Source organism: Quercus suber, unplaced genomic scaffold (assembly GCF_002906115.3).
Source record: "Quercus suber isolate HL8 unplaced genomic scaffold, Cork oak 2.0 scaffold_140, whole genome shotgun sequence".
In the NCBI taxonomy this organism is placed as follows: domain Eukaryota; kingdom Viridiplantae; phylum Streptophyta; class Magnoliopsida; order Fagales; family Fagaceae; genus Quercus; species Quercus suber.
Genome location: NW_027069601.1, coordinates 265,360 through 284,006, shown reverse-complemented (window position 1 = coordinate 284,006; position 18,647 = coordinate 265,360). Strand labels below are relative to the sequence as shown.

The 18,647-nt window shown below is 36.7% G+C and overlaps 1 protein-coding gene and 1 pseudogene across 1 annotated transcript; one reads left to right on the top strand and one right to left on the bottom strand.

Moving 5' to 3' along the window:
• Nucleotides 1-3,087: 3,087 nt before the first annotated feature.
• On the bottom strand, nt 3,088-4,433 carry LOC136068890 (G-type lectin S-receptor-like serine/threonine-protein kinase At2g19130; annotated as a pseudogene).
• Nucleotides 4,434-15,852: 11,419 nt separating this feature from the next.
• LOC111998891 (stemmadenine O-acetyltransferase) lies at nt 15,853-17,454 on the top strand. The gene has a single exon (XM_024031017.2). It carries the CDS (start codon nt 15,934-15,936, stop codon nt 17,230-17,232), a length of 1,299 nt encoding a protein of 432 aa, XP_023886785.1. The 5' UTR covers nt 15,853-15,933; the 3' UTR covers nt 17,233-17,454.
• Nucleotides 17,455-18,647: the final 1,193 nt, after the last annotated feature.

Below are 18,647 nucleotides of genomic sequence, written 5' to 3'. Positions count from 1 at the left end.
TTTATACGTTTTTCCTTCTGTATCCAACCAATTATCTAATTGGGCTGGCCTTTTGGGCCTTTCCAATTGGGCTTAAGTATGTGGCTTGGAGTGAGACCAAAAAGGACCAATAAGACACTAGTTCCAATGGGCCTTGGGCTTTTCTGTCAACTCTTGACAAGTCTAAAGTTACCATTAACTATATTTAATACCACTATATAAATATAGCTGCACTCTAGGTCTTATCTATAAATTATATCCCAAGACTTTATTGTACATGCAAACCCCTTCATAAAATATTTGTAGTAATACAAAGTCATAAATGTGGACTGTCACTTTGTAGATTACTACATTTTAATCTTTGAGTGTCCGGTTTAATCTTATTAAGTTATTCATCATATATTTATGAAATCCAATTTCATAAATATATACTTTAGTAATTTCTTATCAAAGTGATTAGGCCTAACTCTCTGAATAACAAACTCATTAAACTTATCTCAAGGGAATATTTTATATCTCTATTAAGAGACTATGAATTCCATCTTGAGAATATATGTTCCATCAACACTAAATGTGACTGCCCAACATGTTGGGGTTTTGACCGTTGCTTTAGATCTCACTCCTGATATATCAAGGTAACCTACACTTCATGATCAAGTCCATTATTCTCTCAGGATTAAGAGTTCATGCAAATATAAGTCATGAGATTTATTATTCATTTGACAGTCCTTAAAAGAATAATAAATCTCACAGCAATCCAGTTCAACATGTCTTAACTCTTAAAACATATCAACACATCAACTAGAAGTCTCCACTTCTATGCCCAATTTCATTACCGACTACGAACTATAGTTCTGAGTTTACAAAGAACTTGTGACTTATATCTTCTGTGACTAAATCACATAAATCACATACTATGCATCTCATAGACTATGTGATAATGTTCGAATATTCATGTTACAGTTATTTCAGATAATAATAACAAAACAACTTTATTTAACACAATATTAAGTCATACATAATGTCATACACAATGTCACACTTAATATCATACATAGCATCATACAATAGGATTTAACGGCACTAATCCTAACAAATTATTGAAAAGGAAATATCCTGAAATGTGAAATTAGAAAGTCACCAAGAAATTCAACAGATTCTATACACATCAAAGAATCACAAAATACAACTAAGTCTTCATTATCAATAGATAAACTGAACTCAAGGAATGATAGCAAACAACCAACATTTTTCCAAAGTCATCCACATCCTAGAACTAAGTTACGAAAGCAACAATTATAATGTGTGCATGGGTTTCCACTTTATAAGAAATCCAATATAAGCATAATACTATCAAACATTTTGAAAGAACACAACTTTCTAATAATAACATGGGTTCTAAAGGAAACTGACAACTTACATAGGTTAGAAAATTGTATGCTGAGATATGAAAGAAACTAACAGCTAATGATGAATTTGCAGTAAAAAAATATGAATTAATAAAATAGAAAAACAGGGATCATGAAGCCATCCATCCCATTTCAAATAAAAGAAATTCAAGAAAAAGGTGCAGATGAATGTGCAATAACTAAATCAACTATATAGTATATCTGAAACCTGTGAAGCATGGATATTTCAAACTAATAGCTGTATCCATATTGGATATATTTCTAATACAGATACTTTCTAATATGATTGGATACTTCTCGGCTTTATATCTGAAACCTGTGTCAGGACCATACAACTCTTTGTCCTTAAAATGGCGATGTAACTTATCACTCGTTTCCACAGACAACGCCAACTGATGATGTGTTGAAATCGTCAGTGAGTTGTAGGCTCCAAATCTCGCCAATAGGTACCTGTAGAACAAGAACAAAAGAACCAAACAGAAGGCGTATGGTACCGGCCAAAAACCCTTTGAAGGTCAAGTTAGTGAAGGAAAAATCTTTAGGAATTCTATAATGAGTGAGCTAGGGATTTTCTATGTACTTGAGAAAAGAGGAGGTCTGGTACTTATATAGTGGTGAGTAGTGAATTGAGATCCCTTTAGAATAGAGATTTTGTTGGGAGAGTCGTATTTAGGGTTTCCAAGATTTTAGGGTGTTTTTCCATATGAGGGAGATATGGGTGAGTAATGGGGTTTTTGTGCGTCTTACGCAAGATGTTTCCATGTATAGGTATTCGTGAGGACCAAGCTAGGCCACGTTGGACCCATTGGCCTTTTCACCCCATCGTTCCTTTCATCTTGTCGGCCCATAGCCTTCCTTCGCCTGAGGATCTCCCATCGGCTTAGAAAGCATCCGTCAGGTTTTATTTTCATCGTTCTAGCTTAGAAAGTGTCCATCGGGTTTTATTGTGGCATTGTCGCTTTTATTGTCATCATTTTGGCTTAGAAAGCGTCCGTAGAGTATTAATTTTTGTCAAAAATACCCCTATCACTAGTGATTAATTAAGAGTGTTTAAATTACAGTTCTATTGACTACGGTGAATGATTCCTTAGCCTAGGCTTTTTACTAATGCTTTGAGGTTTGAACACTCTTGCTTTCTCAACTTATTGGGTTATGTTATGTAATATATATCAGCTTTGCACAGAAGCTGAAAGATAAATATTACGTGACATATCCCAATCTAACTAAATTTTTGAATAAACAATGATAAAAATCTAGTTTATAGCATAAATATTACACTACTTTCAAAAGCCCACCAGTTCTTTAACCCTTAAACAAATGAAAAAGTTTAGATACACAAAATTTGACACAAGTTGACATGGCAAATTATTAGCAGTAGAAAAATATGTAATGTTAATGGTGGGTTTGGATAGAACCTATACAAGTTTACCAACTCAATTGGTGTAAATAATATATGTAGCGTTGCTCTAAACAAATACAATAACTAGGTACAATAGAGAAGTCAAAATAATCAAGTCTCTTTTGGCACTTTGAAACTAGGTTTATGTTTATGCACTTGGCTCCTTAGTTACTAAGTACTAACAACAGTGGAATCTTTTATTCGTGTTACATAAAAGGAACAGTAAGATCACTAGGTCATAGGTGGGCAAGTATTATGCTCACTGATAATGAAGACAGTTGAGACAATAACTTGTGGCCGTTAATATGAACTCGAACAAGTCTCAATCTCGTGGCAAACACTAGCTTCCATTGGATTTTCTGAAAGGCATGAGAAATAAAGAGGTATTTGAGGTATGCCCAATTGCATCAATCCTTCAAGAATTTTAACTACATGTCCCATGGTTGGTCTATCCCTTGGATCTTCTTGAATGCACCAACAAGCAACTTTACAAGCTCTAGTTAGCTCTTCCATGTTAGCATTGCCCTCTAACTTGAAATCTAGAAATGTCAGAAGGTCTTCCCCCTTGTTAATTGCCATTGCAACACGAGTTGGAAAGTATTTACATATCTCTTCATCTAGCATGTTTATATTTCTCCTACCAGTTATTATCTCAAAAAGCAGCTTCCCATAATTGAAAACATCAACTTTTGGAGTGACAGCTTCACCTGAGATCCATTCTGGTTCCAAATAACCTCTGGTTCCCCTCATGGTGGTTAAAACCTGACTGAAGTTCCGACCTATTGCCTTTGCAAGCCCAAAATCAGCCACTTTCGGGTCATACTCAGCATCCAACAATATATTCTCAGGCTTGATGTCACAATGTATGATACAGTCTATACAATTCTCATAAAGGTATGCTAACCCTTTAGCAATCCCAATTGCAATATGATATCTTGTATACCAATCCAAAATTTTAGAAACCTTCTAGAACAAATGAGATTCTAAAGAACCTTTCGGCATATAATCATTGACGAGAAATCTTTTTGAAGCTTCTACATAGAATCCACGTAGGCGAAGAAGATTGACATGCTGGATTGCTCCAAGTGTTCTCACTTCTGCATGAAATTGTCTCTCTCCTTTCTCTACATTTCTTATTTTCTTCACTGCTATGGCTGTTGAATTTGGCAAAGTCCCTTTGAAAACAGTACCAAAACTGCCCTCCCCAAGTTTTGGGAGAAGTTCTTTGTTGCTTTTCGTAAATCCCGATACTCGTATGACATCAAAGAAAATTCTGATTCCTTGAGTGCACCATCAGCGGAAGTTTTCCACAATATAATTGCCAAAACAATGCTAAGGAGAAGAATGAGCATTGCGAAAACTCCGAGAGTCCAAGCAACCTTTTTCGACATCTTGGTTCTACTTCCAACCAACTCAATTCGCTCAAATGCTGAAATGCGAACATACAAATCTTCACCAGTCTCAGTATTAGATGAAATTTGTAAATTCATCAGTTGTTTCATGTACAGAAAACATTCATCATAACAGGAGTAAGCAATGCAGTCACAATCCCTTAAGCATGCTAATTTACATGCCTTAATATCTGCGGCCGCTGCATTAATCTTTGTTGCCACCCCAGAGAGCTTTCCAAAGAGCATGTTGGGCATTGTAAGGAACTCATCGATTCCTCCATTTGGGCATCCTAAAGGAGTTCACCTTATACACCCTCCTGAGTAGTCTTGTATGCTCCAATTTCCTGGCCACCTTGGTTCAAATCCTTTTGGGCAATCACAAGAAGGTACCTTATGCTGAGTACAGATGCCATAATTGCCACAAAAACCATCATTCTCACAATGTCGTGAAGCTTCTGTCTAAACCAAATTCCATATCAACAAATAACTGCTCCATATATAGAGATAGATGATAGGTCACAAACTGAATAACCCCTTGTAATTAAACCAATTAATTTATTAGCCAAGTTATTAATTAATAAATCATCAAAAACTAAATATGCAGTGAAAATTAAAAGACACGGTGATTTGTTTACGAATGAGGAAAACTCTTGCAGCAAAAACCCCACCGGGTGATTTTCAGGTCACCACTCTCGAAACTCCACTATTATCAAATCAAGCGGTTACAAGTAAAGGAATCTCAAGTACCTTACCAACCTATAGTTGAACCCTTACCCTAATACCCAATTGGACTTGATCTGTAGTGATAGTTCCCCCTTTTGATGCACGGCTCCCAAGTACGTGACTAACCAATGCCCAGATCCCAGTACGCGACTTCAAACACCAACTTAGAAGAAGAGGTTAGTTGCAAAGTTCTTCAGTTCATCCTACATGATGAAGATCAGGAAGATGCTTGGTCACAACCCTTTGGTGCAAATACACAATAACTTCTTCAGAGAAGATGACCTAGGTCAAGAATTTCGTCTTTGATCACAAATTGCTTGAACAGAGTTTGCTCAATGCTTTTTCAACTTGTGTATAGTTTAACGGCTCTTAAAACATTCCTTTTATTTGTTTAGGGTTAGGAGAAAAGAAGGCTCAAAAACATATTCACGGATCCCAAGAAATCAGATCAGAAAATCTGATTTTATAAATCTCGACAGTTAGCAGGTGTCGAGGTGCTATCGAGCAGGTGTCGAGCTTTAATGATTTTGCACTTCAACTTGTTTTTCTTGGACAGACTTGATGACTTCAACAATTGATCTTAAAATCTTGTTTCTTGAAGTATTAAGAACACCTAGAACTACCAAATTACAAGTAGAGTGCGTTTTGTCAAAGGATTAGCCAATTTACATAAATAAGTGACATATGTTCTTAACAAGTGAAAACACATATGTCCTAACAATCTCCCCCTTTGGCAATCCGTGAAAAAACCATAACAAACAAATGAACATATGAGAGAAGTCATAAATCACTCAACTCATACTCACTTGTTGAATACAATAAAATTTATCCTAACACAAACTCTTGAAAAACTTTGCAAGAAGAGAGTTTATGGCAAGTAGACTTTGACAACCTATATTTCTGAAACACTTTAAACAAAACTCATCAAGGCATCTTGTGTGAGACAGAAATAATAGATTGCATACAAGTATAATGATCGTGCGTATAAAGATAGAAAATAAACAACACATGAAGAGAGATGTGAAAGAAACATACATCCACATATAGAGAGAAAATATGTACGATGTATGTAAAACTGGTCACAAGACCTCATATACAAGATCAATGTATCTATAAAGAATAGAAAAGAAAAGATACATCAAAACCTCACTACATCCCTCAAATATCAACACTCCCCCTATCAGTCAACACTCCCTCTATCAAAAATGTCCTATACTAACTCTCCCCTTAAGATGACTACTCTCATAGCCCAAAACTACTTCCCCTTTTTGTCACGAGTGACAAAGGGTAGAGTGTTATGTAGACATCTCATCAGTAGAGCTAGCATCTTCATCATCATCATCCAAAGCGTCATCATCATCACCATCATCATCATCATCCTCAGAATCAGAAGCCGTTGGAGGAGGTGGTGAAGGAGTAACCTCAGGAGCAAAACCACCCGTGGTCACCTGCCGTCGTGCAATACGACCAACACGAACATTCACCTGATACAACTCAGTGGAGAGTGTATCGAGGCAAGCATCCATGCACTGCAGCTGTGCCATGATGTCTCCGAGAGAAACATCGCCCATAGAGGATGAAGGAGCAAATGTAGATGGAGCAAATGTAGATGGAGCTAAACGAGAGGGAGGAGTGGAATCCATCTGTCTCGACCTAAACTGAGCCTCGCTATGTTTTACGATAGCAGCATCTATGGCACAGATGTGTGTGAAGTGGTCGGACACAGGAAAAGAGATAGAAAAATGGTGTAAGATCCTCGTGATAGCGGAAGGAAAGGTGAGCTTATCATGGGACGCCGAATCTAAATGAATATCTATGATAGAAAGGATGAAATGAGAAGAAAAATCTATAGTAAGATGCTCAAAAAGAGATAACAAAAATTGAGCACGAGGCTCTGTGTTAGGTCACAATCTGAATGACCCCTTGTGATTAACCTTAATTAATTAATTTAGCCAAGTAATTAATTAATCAATTAATCATGCAATTTTATGGAAGCACAAACAAATCACCAACAACTAAATATGCAGCGGAAAATAAATAACATGGTGATTTGTTTACGAATGGGAAAACCCTAACGGCAAAAACCCCACCGGGTAATTTTCAGGTCACCACTCCCGAAACTCCACTATTATCAAATCAAGCGGTTACAAGTAAAGGAATCCCAAGTACCTTACCAACCTACAGTTGAACCCTTACCCCAATACCCAATTAGACTTGATCTGTAGTGACAGTCTCCACCTTTGATGCACGGCTCCTAAGTACGTGACTAACCAATGCGCGGATCCAAGTACGCGACTTCAGAACACCAACTGAGGAAGAATGGTTGGCTGCAAAGTTCTTCAGTTCATCCTTATGATGAATAGCAGGAAGATGCTTGGTTACAAAACCCTATGGTGCAAATACACAGCAACTTCTTGATGGAAGATGAACTAGGTCAAGAACTTCGTCTTTTGATCACAATTTGCTTGAACAGAGATTGCTCAATGATAATGCAACTTGTGTCACCCTTGACGGCTCTTAAAATAATCCTTTTATATGTTTAGGGTTAGAGGAAAAGAAAGCCCAAAAACATATTCACGGATCCCAAGAAAATCAGATTGGAAATCTGAATTTTTTAAATCTCGACAGATAGCAGGTGTCGAGGTAGCTATCGAGCAGGTGTCGAGCTTTAAAAACCTTGCACTTCAACTTGCTTTCTCTTGGACAAAGGATTAGCCAATTTACATAACTAAGTGACATATGTTCTTAATCAAGTTAAAACATATATGTCCTAACACTCTGTGATGGAGTTGTAGTGAGAGAGTGGATAGAGTACAAAAGTCATCACCATGTTTAAGAATCTAGGACCTTTAGCAAAATGTCTACATGATGTATATTGATGCTCACCCCAATCAGCAGGGCGCTGACAAAAAGCAGAAATAAGCTCATCTTTGGACACAGTCCTCAGACGCTCACAAGAAGGATAGTCAGGAAACTCTATCCTAGGAACCCGAAGCACATCCGCAACTAGCTGCAATGTGACAGGGATGCGCATACCTCGAACACGAGTGAAAAAGAGAGGTACTGAACGATCGATCCCGTGCATGTTGGAGTAAAACTCCTGAATAAGCATTAGAGGACATGTGAACCAGACGTCACACAGTGACTCCCATCCCCTACTGTGAATGACAAAGGGAAGGTCAGTGTCTGCGAAGTCCGCCAAAATGACTTGGCGTTCCGAATGAACACCTCGTCTAGAAAATTTCTCTGAAAATGCCTTGTGAGCATCACCATCACAGAACCGAAGATTTAGAGGAGCAGAATCAGAAAATGAAGAAGCTCCAAAACGCAGAGGGTTCCGAGCCGAAGTGGATTTACGCTTAGGTGTCATAGACACTACTAACATAAACAAAATGAGAAAGAGATAGAGAAGGAGACAATCAAAAAAGTCCCAAAACAGTTCACATATATCAAATATATTGAACAATGAGTACGTATGCATGGGGAATGCATGAACATGTGACATACAAATTAAAAAGCATCATGGGCTCAGCCCAATCCAATCCTACCAGCACACAAGTAGAAAACACATCTAAATGCATGAAAATACCATTCTAATGCACATAAGATGCAGTGTATGACATTTTGAACACATTTAACTGAAAAACCCAACCCAAAATTTCAAGAAAAACTCATTAATTTTGAAAAACCCCAAAAATTTTCAAAAACCCCAAAACCTAAGATTCAAAACATGAAATGCATGAAAAAGGAAGGAAAAAGAGATCTTACCAAGTGATTTGAAGCAAGGAATGGCCGAAAATCATGTGGGTTGGAGATTTTGAGTGAGAAAAAGAGGTTGGGGAGATGAATAGCCGCGGATAGGTCGAGAGAGATCGAGAAAATGAATTGCAGATCGCGACAGAAACTTATATAGGAGCTTCAGTAAATCTCGATAGCTAAGGTGTCGAGAGGTGTCGAGACAGCTGTCAAGGTAGGTGTCGAGAAAATGAACGTTGACAGCTACAGGTGTCGAGAAGGTATCGAGGAATAAACACCAAAACCAAGAACAGAAGCTCGATCGATGACAAGGTATCGAGGAGACAGGAACTTTCTCGATCGATACATCAGGTGTCGAAGAGGTGTCAAGATTGCGATAAGAAAAAGGCTTGAGAAGCTTGATAGATAACAAGGTATCGAGGAGGTGTCGAGGAGGTGTCGAGCCAGCTTTTAAAAACAGTTTTTCAAGAAGAGAAAAACACAGATATGAATGCAAATCCAACATGTACCTCAACCATTGATCCAATCAACATATTAAGCTCTTAAAATCATCTCTCAACAAAAATTTTAAGCACATGGATCCTCAAAAACACACACACACTAAACAAATCGAACCAATTTTATTTTTCAAAAATAAGTCAAGACATTTTAATGAGCATACATTAGCACATGTAAAACCTTTGTAATGGCCAAATCACATTGTACCTGCACATGTATCAAAAGTAGCAAAGAATATTGCGTGTTGTGTGTGAAAAACATTGCAAGATTGCATATGTGTATGCATGTTATGATGATCTAAGATATGAGAAAATAACTTTAACTCACACACAATCATAACTGTTTAATGGGAACTATCACCTTCGAGGTACATCCTATAACTCCCACATCTCCTAAAATACATGCTTGCAACCATATTTAAAGCATTTTTAATCTTTTTGCTTTTTATTTTTCTTTGCATATTTTCTTTTATTTAAGCATATCATGCATGGGCATAAAAAGAGAGAAAAGAAATACCCAAGATGTTAAACATTTGACATCGCACTCTTACTATATCGAAGCAGACGAATGTCTTTGACACTGCACTTTTGCTATGCTGAAGCATACAGGTGTCATATTATGATTGGCAAGCAACAGTAGTGAGAAGGTTATTTATGCCTTTCTCTTAGGATTTTCTAGTTCTACCCATCAAAAAGAGTGATATGAGTGTTAAGTTCAAGAGATAACTTAATCTTACTCATCACAAACAAGAGCCACAAAGCTCACTTGCTTAGTTGTGCATAGAGATGCTCATCTAAGCTACAAGAGATACAAAGTTTAGAAAACTCTATTTCATTGGCCATCCAAGGTACACAAGTACCAAAGTATACAAAACACACACTGTTTTTGTATTTTTCTGATTTTTTTTTCAATTTTTTTTTATTTTTTATATCAAAAACAAAATAAACAAAACTAAAAGTAAACACACAAAAACATGTTAAACAAAGCAAAGCATAAAACTAGACTGATTCAACAAAAATGCAAAACACACAAGCAATACAACAAACAAGAAAAACAAGAAGAGAGAAGAAAGTGATGAAATCACTTAGAGTCTTTTTTCTTCCACACCTTGGAAGAACCTTTCCTTTGATTAAACCCTTGAACCGGCGGTGAAGGGGAAGAATTGAAACCATTCAAGTTCGAAAGGAACATGAGGGCTTTAAGAAGATCACCAAGAGGAGTAAGAGAGGATTGAAACTGATTCTAGCTTCCAAACGCGATCCTGTCGTTGCTCTATTGAGTGGCTAGCCACTTATAGCAATTTGGTCGAGTATGACCGGCAGCTCCACAATAATGATATAGATGCTGCTTCTTTTGTTTAGACTTTTGGGAGTTAGCCTTCTTAGCCCTAGGGTTTTTAACATCTTTCTTATCCTGTTTAGGAAGTGCTCCTAAGATAGATTTACCATTGTCTAAGTTCTCACTAGTTAATTCATTTTTATCATCAGTGTTCTCAATATCAGTGTTATTAGCAGGAGAAACAAAAACAGCAGCACTTGTAGAAGCAATGTGAGAGGAAGAAAGACCATACCCTAAACCTGTTCGATCTGAAGCAAATTTCTGGATGCTGAGCATCTCATCAAGCTTTGGACTTGAAGTCCTCTCCAATTGAGTTCTGACTTGAAACAGCTCCACTTCAAACTTCTTGGTCTTCTCAACCAAGAAATTGTTCTCAAACCTCAGTGCTCCAATAATTTGATTCGCCTCATCAAACTTTGTGGACAACTCTTCACGATCAAGTTTCACATCACTGAGCTTCTTGATGACCAGCCTATACAATTTCTCATGCTTCTTAGGGAGCTTGTAAAGCTTCTCATAGGCTGAATGGATATCATCTTGATCATCCATCTTCTCGAATTTGGACTCCACCAGTTCTTCTTTTTGGATTGAGAGGTTTTAAACTTGAATCTGTTATCATAGCTGGGTAAATTAATCAAAGGTTTCTTAGTTTTAACAGAAATAGATTTTTCAACAGAAGCAGGCTTTTCAACAGAAACAGGCTTTTCAACAGAAACAGTTTTTTCAACAATTTTTTCTTCAATACAATCAAGCTGTTGACCAATAACATGCAAAGATTCATTAGTAAAATTGTTTTGTTCAATAAGACTAACAATAGGAGTTTGATCATCAGCAATTTTGAAAGGAGAAGCTTTAACATCAATTTTGCCAGTATTTATCAAAATAGTCTCAAGAGGTGGATGACTAGATTTAACAATGGTCTTGTCACTTTTAACAAAATTTGATTTCTTTATTACATTCAAATGATTTTTTGAAACTTCATCTTTTGAAACATAATAATTTTCAAGGAAATCAAAAAACAAAATATGTCTTTTCAATTGATTCATTTTTTCTAACCATTTTCTTTTAACACGATTTTTCTCAGACTGAGCAAAATTGTTTTCAAAATATTTTCTTTTACTTCTATTTTTAACAAGCATAAATTCATCATATAGGGGAACTAAATCAACTTCAAAATTGTCATTCAAAACAGTTAAAACTCTTAATTGGTTTACATGATGTTCAATAGGAGGAAAATCAGAATTTGATGGACAAATAGATTTAGCGTCATCTTCTTCGTCATTAGCAATTCTGCTATATGGAGAAGAAGGTTCGGCTTTAGCAGAATAGAAACCAGCACTGATTTGAGATTTATCACTTGAAACACCTTTTAATTTGAAATCAATGGGTTTTTCAAAATTCTTTTTCAAAAAAATCATTGAGATCTTGATCTCTTTTTGAAATACTTTCAGATCCAGCAAAGGAATGTCTTTCTTCATTGATCCTCAAGGGTGATTGAATATTTTGAAAACTTATTTTAACAGTACCATCAAGATATTGTTGAATATTTGTGAGATCTAGCTCATCAAAAACAGGTTTAGAAATAGGGGATTCTTGTTCCAACAACCATTCAGTGGGAAGCTTGACATCTTGCCATTGAATCATTTTTGGAACTTGAACTTTAGCATCAGGAGTTGAACATTGAATTAACTTAGTTTTACCAGAAGGTTCTCTATGATTTAAACAACCAGGATTTAACTGAGTACCCAACAATCTGTAATAGATGCGGTAAATCAAAGCAAAAGGTTTGCTACCTTCGTCCATGATATAACCAGATGAAGCAATATTCAAGGTTAAAGCTTTAACAATATTAGGATCATCCAAAGCAAGAGTAAGATCAGGATAAGAATTGAAATAAACAGGACCATCATACAAGGAAGCAGTAATCATACCAAGAATGCTATCTTTAAAGTGCTTAAATCTAGCATCTCGTAAACACATGAGAACAGAAGCATTGATACCCTTTCGGGTGAATGGTTTAATAGCAACTTGAACCATACCAATATGCAAATAACTTTGTTTTTTAGCAATGAAATCATTAATATTTCTTTTGGAAAACAAGCAACATTTTTCATGAATTTTCGAAATAGAAAATATTTGTTCAACAGTTCTCACTTTGTAAATGGGATGAAAGGTGGTTTCAGCCCAACTAGTTTTGTAAACGGTTTTAGTATCAACTTTGGGAATGTTCCATTTTCGAAAATCTGGAAGCTCATTATCTTCAACAGTGTGATCTTCTTCATTTACAATATCAGGAGGACAACCAGTCCTAGAGCTGATAGAGGAGTTGGATATCCACAACTTATCCATACTATCCTAGTTTTAACACTCAGTTATCATGTTTTTCTCACAACCGTTGCATTTCGTAACACATACCCTAAGCAACCCTATACCACACATATGCCCTACACGCCCTCTCTTGGCTCAAACAGGCTTTACAGTCAGGTTTTGGGAATTCACTTTACACCTAGGGTGGCGCCAACGACGGTAAGAAGGAGACACAACAACGAAGCACCAAAGGTTCGGACAAGCACAGACAAGATACAAAGACACAACAACACTACCACCGGCCAGAAAAGAGTGGCTCTGATACCATAAAGGGGGAAGGGGACGCACAGCTGAAGGGAAGAGACGAAGACGGAAGCTAAATAATATATTTGTTGAAAGTAATGTAACCAAAATAGATGAAAGCAATAATAAGGCGGTAGAACCAGCCAAGCAGTATATAACAAAATAGTTCAAAGTAAATGAAAGCAATTTAGAACCGTCCGGTATGGCGGTAATCCGTCCAAGGTGGCGGTAGCAACAAGTAGTATAATGAACATAAAGTTAACTGAAAATACTTCTTTATTGAAAGTAGAGTTAAACACTTACAGTAGTAGTAGTGAATACAAGATCTCAGAACAGATTAACAGTTACAAAGCTTGAACTAGTCCTAGTTACAAGGTTTGTAGGAACAAGGTAAACAAGGTAGATAACAAGGAATTCTCTCAAAGAAGGCTTCTAGGAAAGAAAACTCTCTCTAGAGAAAATTCTAACAAAAAACTTCTGATTCTAACTTAAGGGACAGCCCCCTTAAATAGGCAAAATTCGGAGTGAACAGTGTCATAAACAGTAAAAGTGAACAGTAATCCATGAACAGTAATCCGTGAACAGTAATTTTTCCCACTTTTTTGTCTTGAAATCTTCAGCAAATTTGGCATAGTTGATAGAAGTGCTTCTGACTTAGAGGTGATAAAAAGCAAAAAGAATCAATAGTGGTGCATGTAGGAGCATGGGCTTGAAAGTAAGGAATATGGTACGCATGATGTCCTTTTGTCTAGCCAAAGTGGGATTCATAAAGAACACCAATCACCAATTTCGTCAGACGCATGGCCATGTACAGAAATATCATAGTAGGAGCATGGGCTTATCAGGCATTTTTTGGAAACTGCATTATTTCTAGCCATTGTGGAGGCTAGACAAATAGAAAACCAATCATTAATAAACTACAAGGGGTCAGTAGGATCTTGACTAAAACATTTCCTGATAGTGGGAGTATCAAGAAAATAACTTTATCAGTGAGAGCAAGAATGTCACAAATTTAATCAGTAGAAGGAGCATCGGATGGGTATCCATCAAATGGATCAAAAGGGCCTTGTGGAGAATTGCATGGATGGTTATGGTAAATAGCATATCTATTGCAGAATCCGCAATATAATATTGGTTCAAACACTGGTCTTTTTCCCGGGATGAGTAGACTCCTTGGATTACAGTGATTAGTTATTCGCAACCGAGCAATAGCATCAACATATGGCCTGGGACCAAAAATAGGAATTCTATCAGTACTTCCTATGAAATGATAATTCTTCCATAGACTCTGAGCCACCTCAATAATCTGGTTATTGAAATAATCACTCCAACATTCGGCTAGAGCATAAGGATCATTAAAGGACAAATGAGAATTTCCTTCAAACCATTGTCCTTGGTGAGTATGTCCATTTATGAGAATAAGATGCTTTGAAGGCTGGAAATTCATCCAATTATTTCTTTCCTATTTTGGCAAAGTACTCCAGCATCTAATAGAAACAAAAGGGCTGGAAAATTTTTTAATAGCATCCTGGATTATTTGTGGAAACTGGCTGGCTTGATGATGGCTTGTTAATTTTGAGAACCTGATAAAGCCATATTCAAACATATGAGAAAGCCAGTTAGGATCAGGATCAGTATTATCATCTTTTTCGGGAGCATCAACAAATGGACCATCAATAATAAATGGACTATCATCATAATTAATTAAAAGACCAGGAAATGGGTGTTTCTTTTCATACACCCTAAGAGTACTTCCAAAGTCTTCTTCCCATTCCAACTGGATGAACACATTATCACTTTCATCCAATTCATCAGGATCAGGAATAGTAGCTGTAACAAGTTTCTTGAAACATGTGAACCATAGATCAAAAGATCCAAACATAGCCTTGCTTTCTAGAATACGAGATTGTATGTCTATAAGCAAGTTGGCAACAGCACTTCTTAGCTGAGATTGGGTCTTAAGACTTAGTCTAGCAAAATCAGTGCCTATTAAAGTCATTTTATCCTTTGAATGGATATCCTCTTTGCCAGTATCTATACTACTATTTAAGGGGCTTCTCTTGTTTGGATTCTTCATTTTTTTTAGTTTAAAAATGCCCTATACCCCTATATTTAAGTAAAGGCAAAACTAAAAGACAATTCGGTAAAAATGTAACTTTAACTCCCGCTAAAATATTGTCTAAAAAATAGTACCACTCTTTTTGTTAATTTTCAAGTTGATTTATTTACTTATAAATTAGATTCTCAAAATAAAAATTATATATATAACAAAAACATAGGTTTTTTTTTGCTAAAAAAAAAAAAAAAAAAAAACCTCATCGCATGCACGAAGTGCGTGTAATGAGGCTAGTACTACTATTTAAGGAGTTTTTCCTATTTGGGATCCTCATTTTTTTTTATTTAAAAATGCCCCTACACCATTATCTTTAAGTAGATACAAAACTAAATTAAGGACAATCTAGTAAGATTATAATTCTAAATCTAGTAAGAGTATAATTCTAACTCCCACTAAAACATTGCCTAAAAATATGGTCATTCTTTTGTTGAATTTCAAATATATAAGAGAGAGAGTTAGAAATAGAAACAGTTAAGTATACTGTAGATTATAGAGCTAACCAGGAATTAAGGAGTTAGTTATTACTGTGCGTATAGAATTCAATTATTTTCCTTTTCTTAATTTGGTCATGCTATGTTACTCGTATATAAGAAAGAGTATCTAAATTGTAATTCATTCATTCACTTTCATTCATTTCAATAAGATTGCTCTCCATTTCAATTTAGTGATTGATTAGTAATTATTCTAAGTGAGAGAGAGTGAAATTTAATAAAGATGTTGATGAATGTTGAGATAATCTCGAAGGAGATTATTAAGCCATCATCTCCAACCCCCCATCACCTTAGGAACTTCAAGCTTTCCTTTTTAGACCAAATTGCACCTTCCACTTATATCCCTATCGTTTTATTTTATCAGTGTAAGCAATATGTGGATGTTGATCACGACGAAAGAACTGGTTCGCTAAAAGAGTCTTTAGCTGAAACCCTTACTCGCTTCTATCCATTGGCCGGAACACTTAATAATGAAGATTTCTCTATCAACTGTAACGATGAGGGTGTAGGCTATGTTCAGGCCCGTGTCCCATGCATGCTATCACAACTGGTAGAGAAACATAATGAGCAAGCTTTGACCCAATTACTACCATTTGAGCCCGATCGTAGTCGTAGCAATCAATTTGGAAAAGAAGTTCTCCTGGCTGTCCAATATAATATTTTTGACTGTGGTGGAGTAGCGATTTCCTTTTGTTTCTCACATAAGGTTGTTGATGGAGCATCAGCAATCAACTTCATTACTGCATGGGCTGGTATGTCTCGAGGAGCTAGTGAAATTATAAGCCCCAGTTTTGATGCAGCCATCCATTTTCCTCCAAGAGATATATCTGGGTTCACCCTGAGTACTACAGTGGCAAAAGAAAAGATTGTGACCAAAAGATTTGTGTTCGACAAATCAAGCATAGCCGCCCTAAGAAAAGAAGCCTCTCTTGCATTTGGACCAGAAGACAAGGGCCCGTCACGTGTGGAGGCCATTTCAGCATTCATTTGCAGGCGTTTCATTGCAATAGCTCAATCAAAATCTGGAAACAAAGCAAAGCTATTCGCAGGACTTCATGCTGTGAACCTACGCGAGAGAATGGCTCCACACCTTCCAGTGAACTCATTTGGGAATCTTGTCACGGTTGCGATATCACAGGTTAAGATTGAGAAAGACGATTGTTTATGGGAGAACCAACTTAGGAATGCAATTAGGGAAATCAATGTTGACTACGTGAAGAAACTACAAGATGGAGTGGACTACTTGAATTTTATGAACAAATTTAAGAATCAACTCGCAAAAGGTGAGACGGTCTTTTGTAACTTTACTAGCTGGTGTAGCTTCCCTGTCTATGAAATTGATTTTGGAATGGGAAAGCCCACTTGGGTGGGTAGTCCCAACAGGCCTTATAAGAACGTGGTGGTCATGATGAGTTCCAAAGATGGTTATGGAATTGAAACGTGGGTAAACATGAATGAAGAAGACATGGCCGTGTTTGAACATGATCCGGAGCTCCTCTCATTTGTTTCTTCAACAGATTGAGAATGAAAGATTGCTTGCCTTGAATAAACACTAGCTTAAGCTTTTCATTTTGGATCTATGTGCCTTTGTTTTCAATCTTCTTTTATGGTGTACTGTCTTCTGTTGTATTTTGGTTGTGTTGGCATTTGCTTAAAAAATTAGTTTTTTTTTTTTTTTAATTTAACTTATTTTTGCTACTATTCAGCTTATTTATGTTATTATTCATTGCACTTTTTATTACTATTCATGTGTCTCACTGTACTATTTAACTACTTTTTAGCTTTATCTATAATATTTTTAGAAAAAAAATTTTCAATTTCAACTAAATAAGCTATTTCCAAATGGACTCTTGGCAAGTCAAATAAAATTTGTTAGGTTCTAAATGTTTAAAACAATTGGCAAATCGTGAACACAAACTTGTCTAGATATAGATCTGAAAGTTCAATATGGGTATGAGACACCCTTGAACGTTTAGACCCCAAATTATAAAATTACCAATTCAAGCTTTATATCAAACAATTAATGTGCGAAACATGATAACAAACTTATAACAGAATTTATAAACAATCTAAGCCAAATATAAACACATCCACAGCAGTAAATATAAGGCAAAGATAAAGGAAAGAAAGATGCAAACACACGGACAACACACGATGTGTTATCGAAGAGGAAACCGAAGTTCTCGGCGTAAAACCTCTCCGCCGCCCTCCAAGCGGTGATAAAATCCACTAAAGAATATAGTTGGGATACATGAACAGCAAAAGACCCTCCAAGCCTAATCTACCCAAGTACCTAAGCCCTCCAAGCTTCTTGCTCCAACGAGGTTACGCCGAACCTATTTCTTCTTTAGCTTGCCGGATTCCGCTACTTGACCATAGCATCAACCAATGTATATTGGTTCCTTTCCAAATTACTTCCCTAAGCACCAAATAAACTTTCTCACAAACGTGAGTGTGGTGAGATAAGGGTTTGGTAAATGACCTCTCAAGGGTATGACAATGGAGAGGAAGAGAGTAGAGGAATTTGTAGAGTCTCTTTAGATGAAGATTGGGGATGAGGCAATCTTGTTTTTCTCTAGGGTTTTCTCTCACAAAATTCTCTCTGGAAGCTCTCACAATATGATGGGTATAATGGTGTATGTATAGTAGGGTGAGAAGGGAATGCAAAACGTCAGTTTTTGCCAAACAGGGCAAGTTGGCGACTTGATCTCGCGGCTTGACCAAGTCGCGAATTCAAGTCGCGACGTAACGGCCTGGCCAGACTGGAACTTTTGTCCTGTAGCATGACAGCTGGCGCAACCCTTCAGCTTCCCAGTGTGCCTCTCACGTGCCTGCCTTTCGCGGCTTGCCAGTCGCGATCCACCCGCGAGCCCTAGCCGCGAGACTCTGTTTTTCTTGCACACTCTTGAGTTTTTCTTCACATCTTCTCACATACTA

What these genes read in the sequence shown, in the direction of transcription:
- LOC111998891 (XM_024031017.2), top strand. Translation starts at nt 15,934, where the DNA reads ATGTTGATGAATGTTGAGATAATCTCGAAGGAGATTATTAAGCCATCA.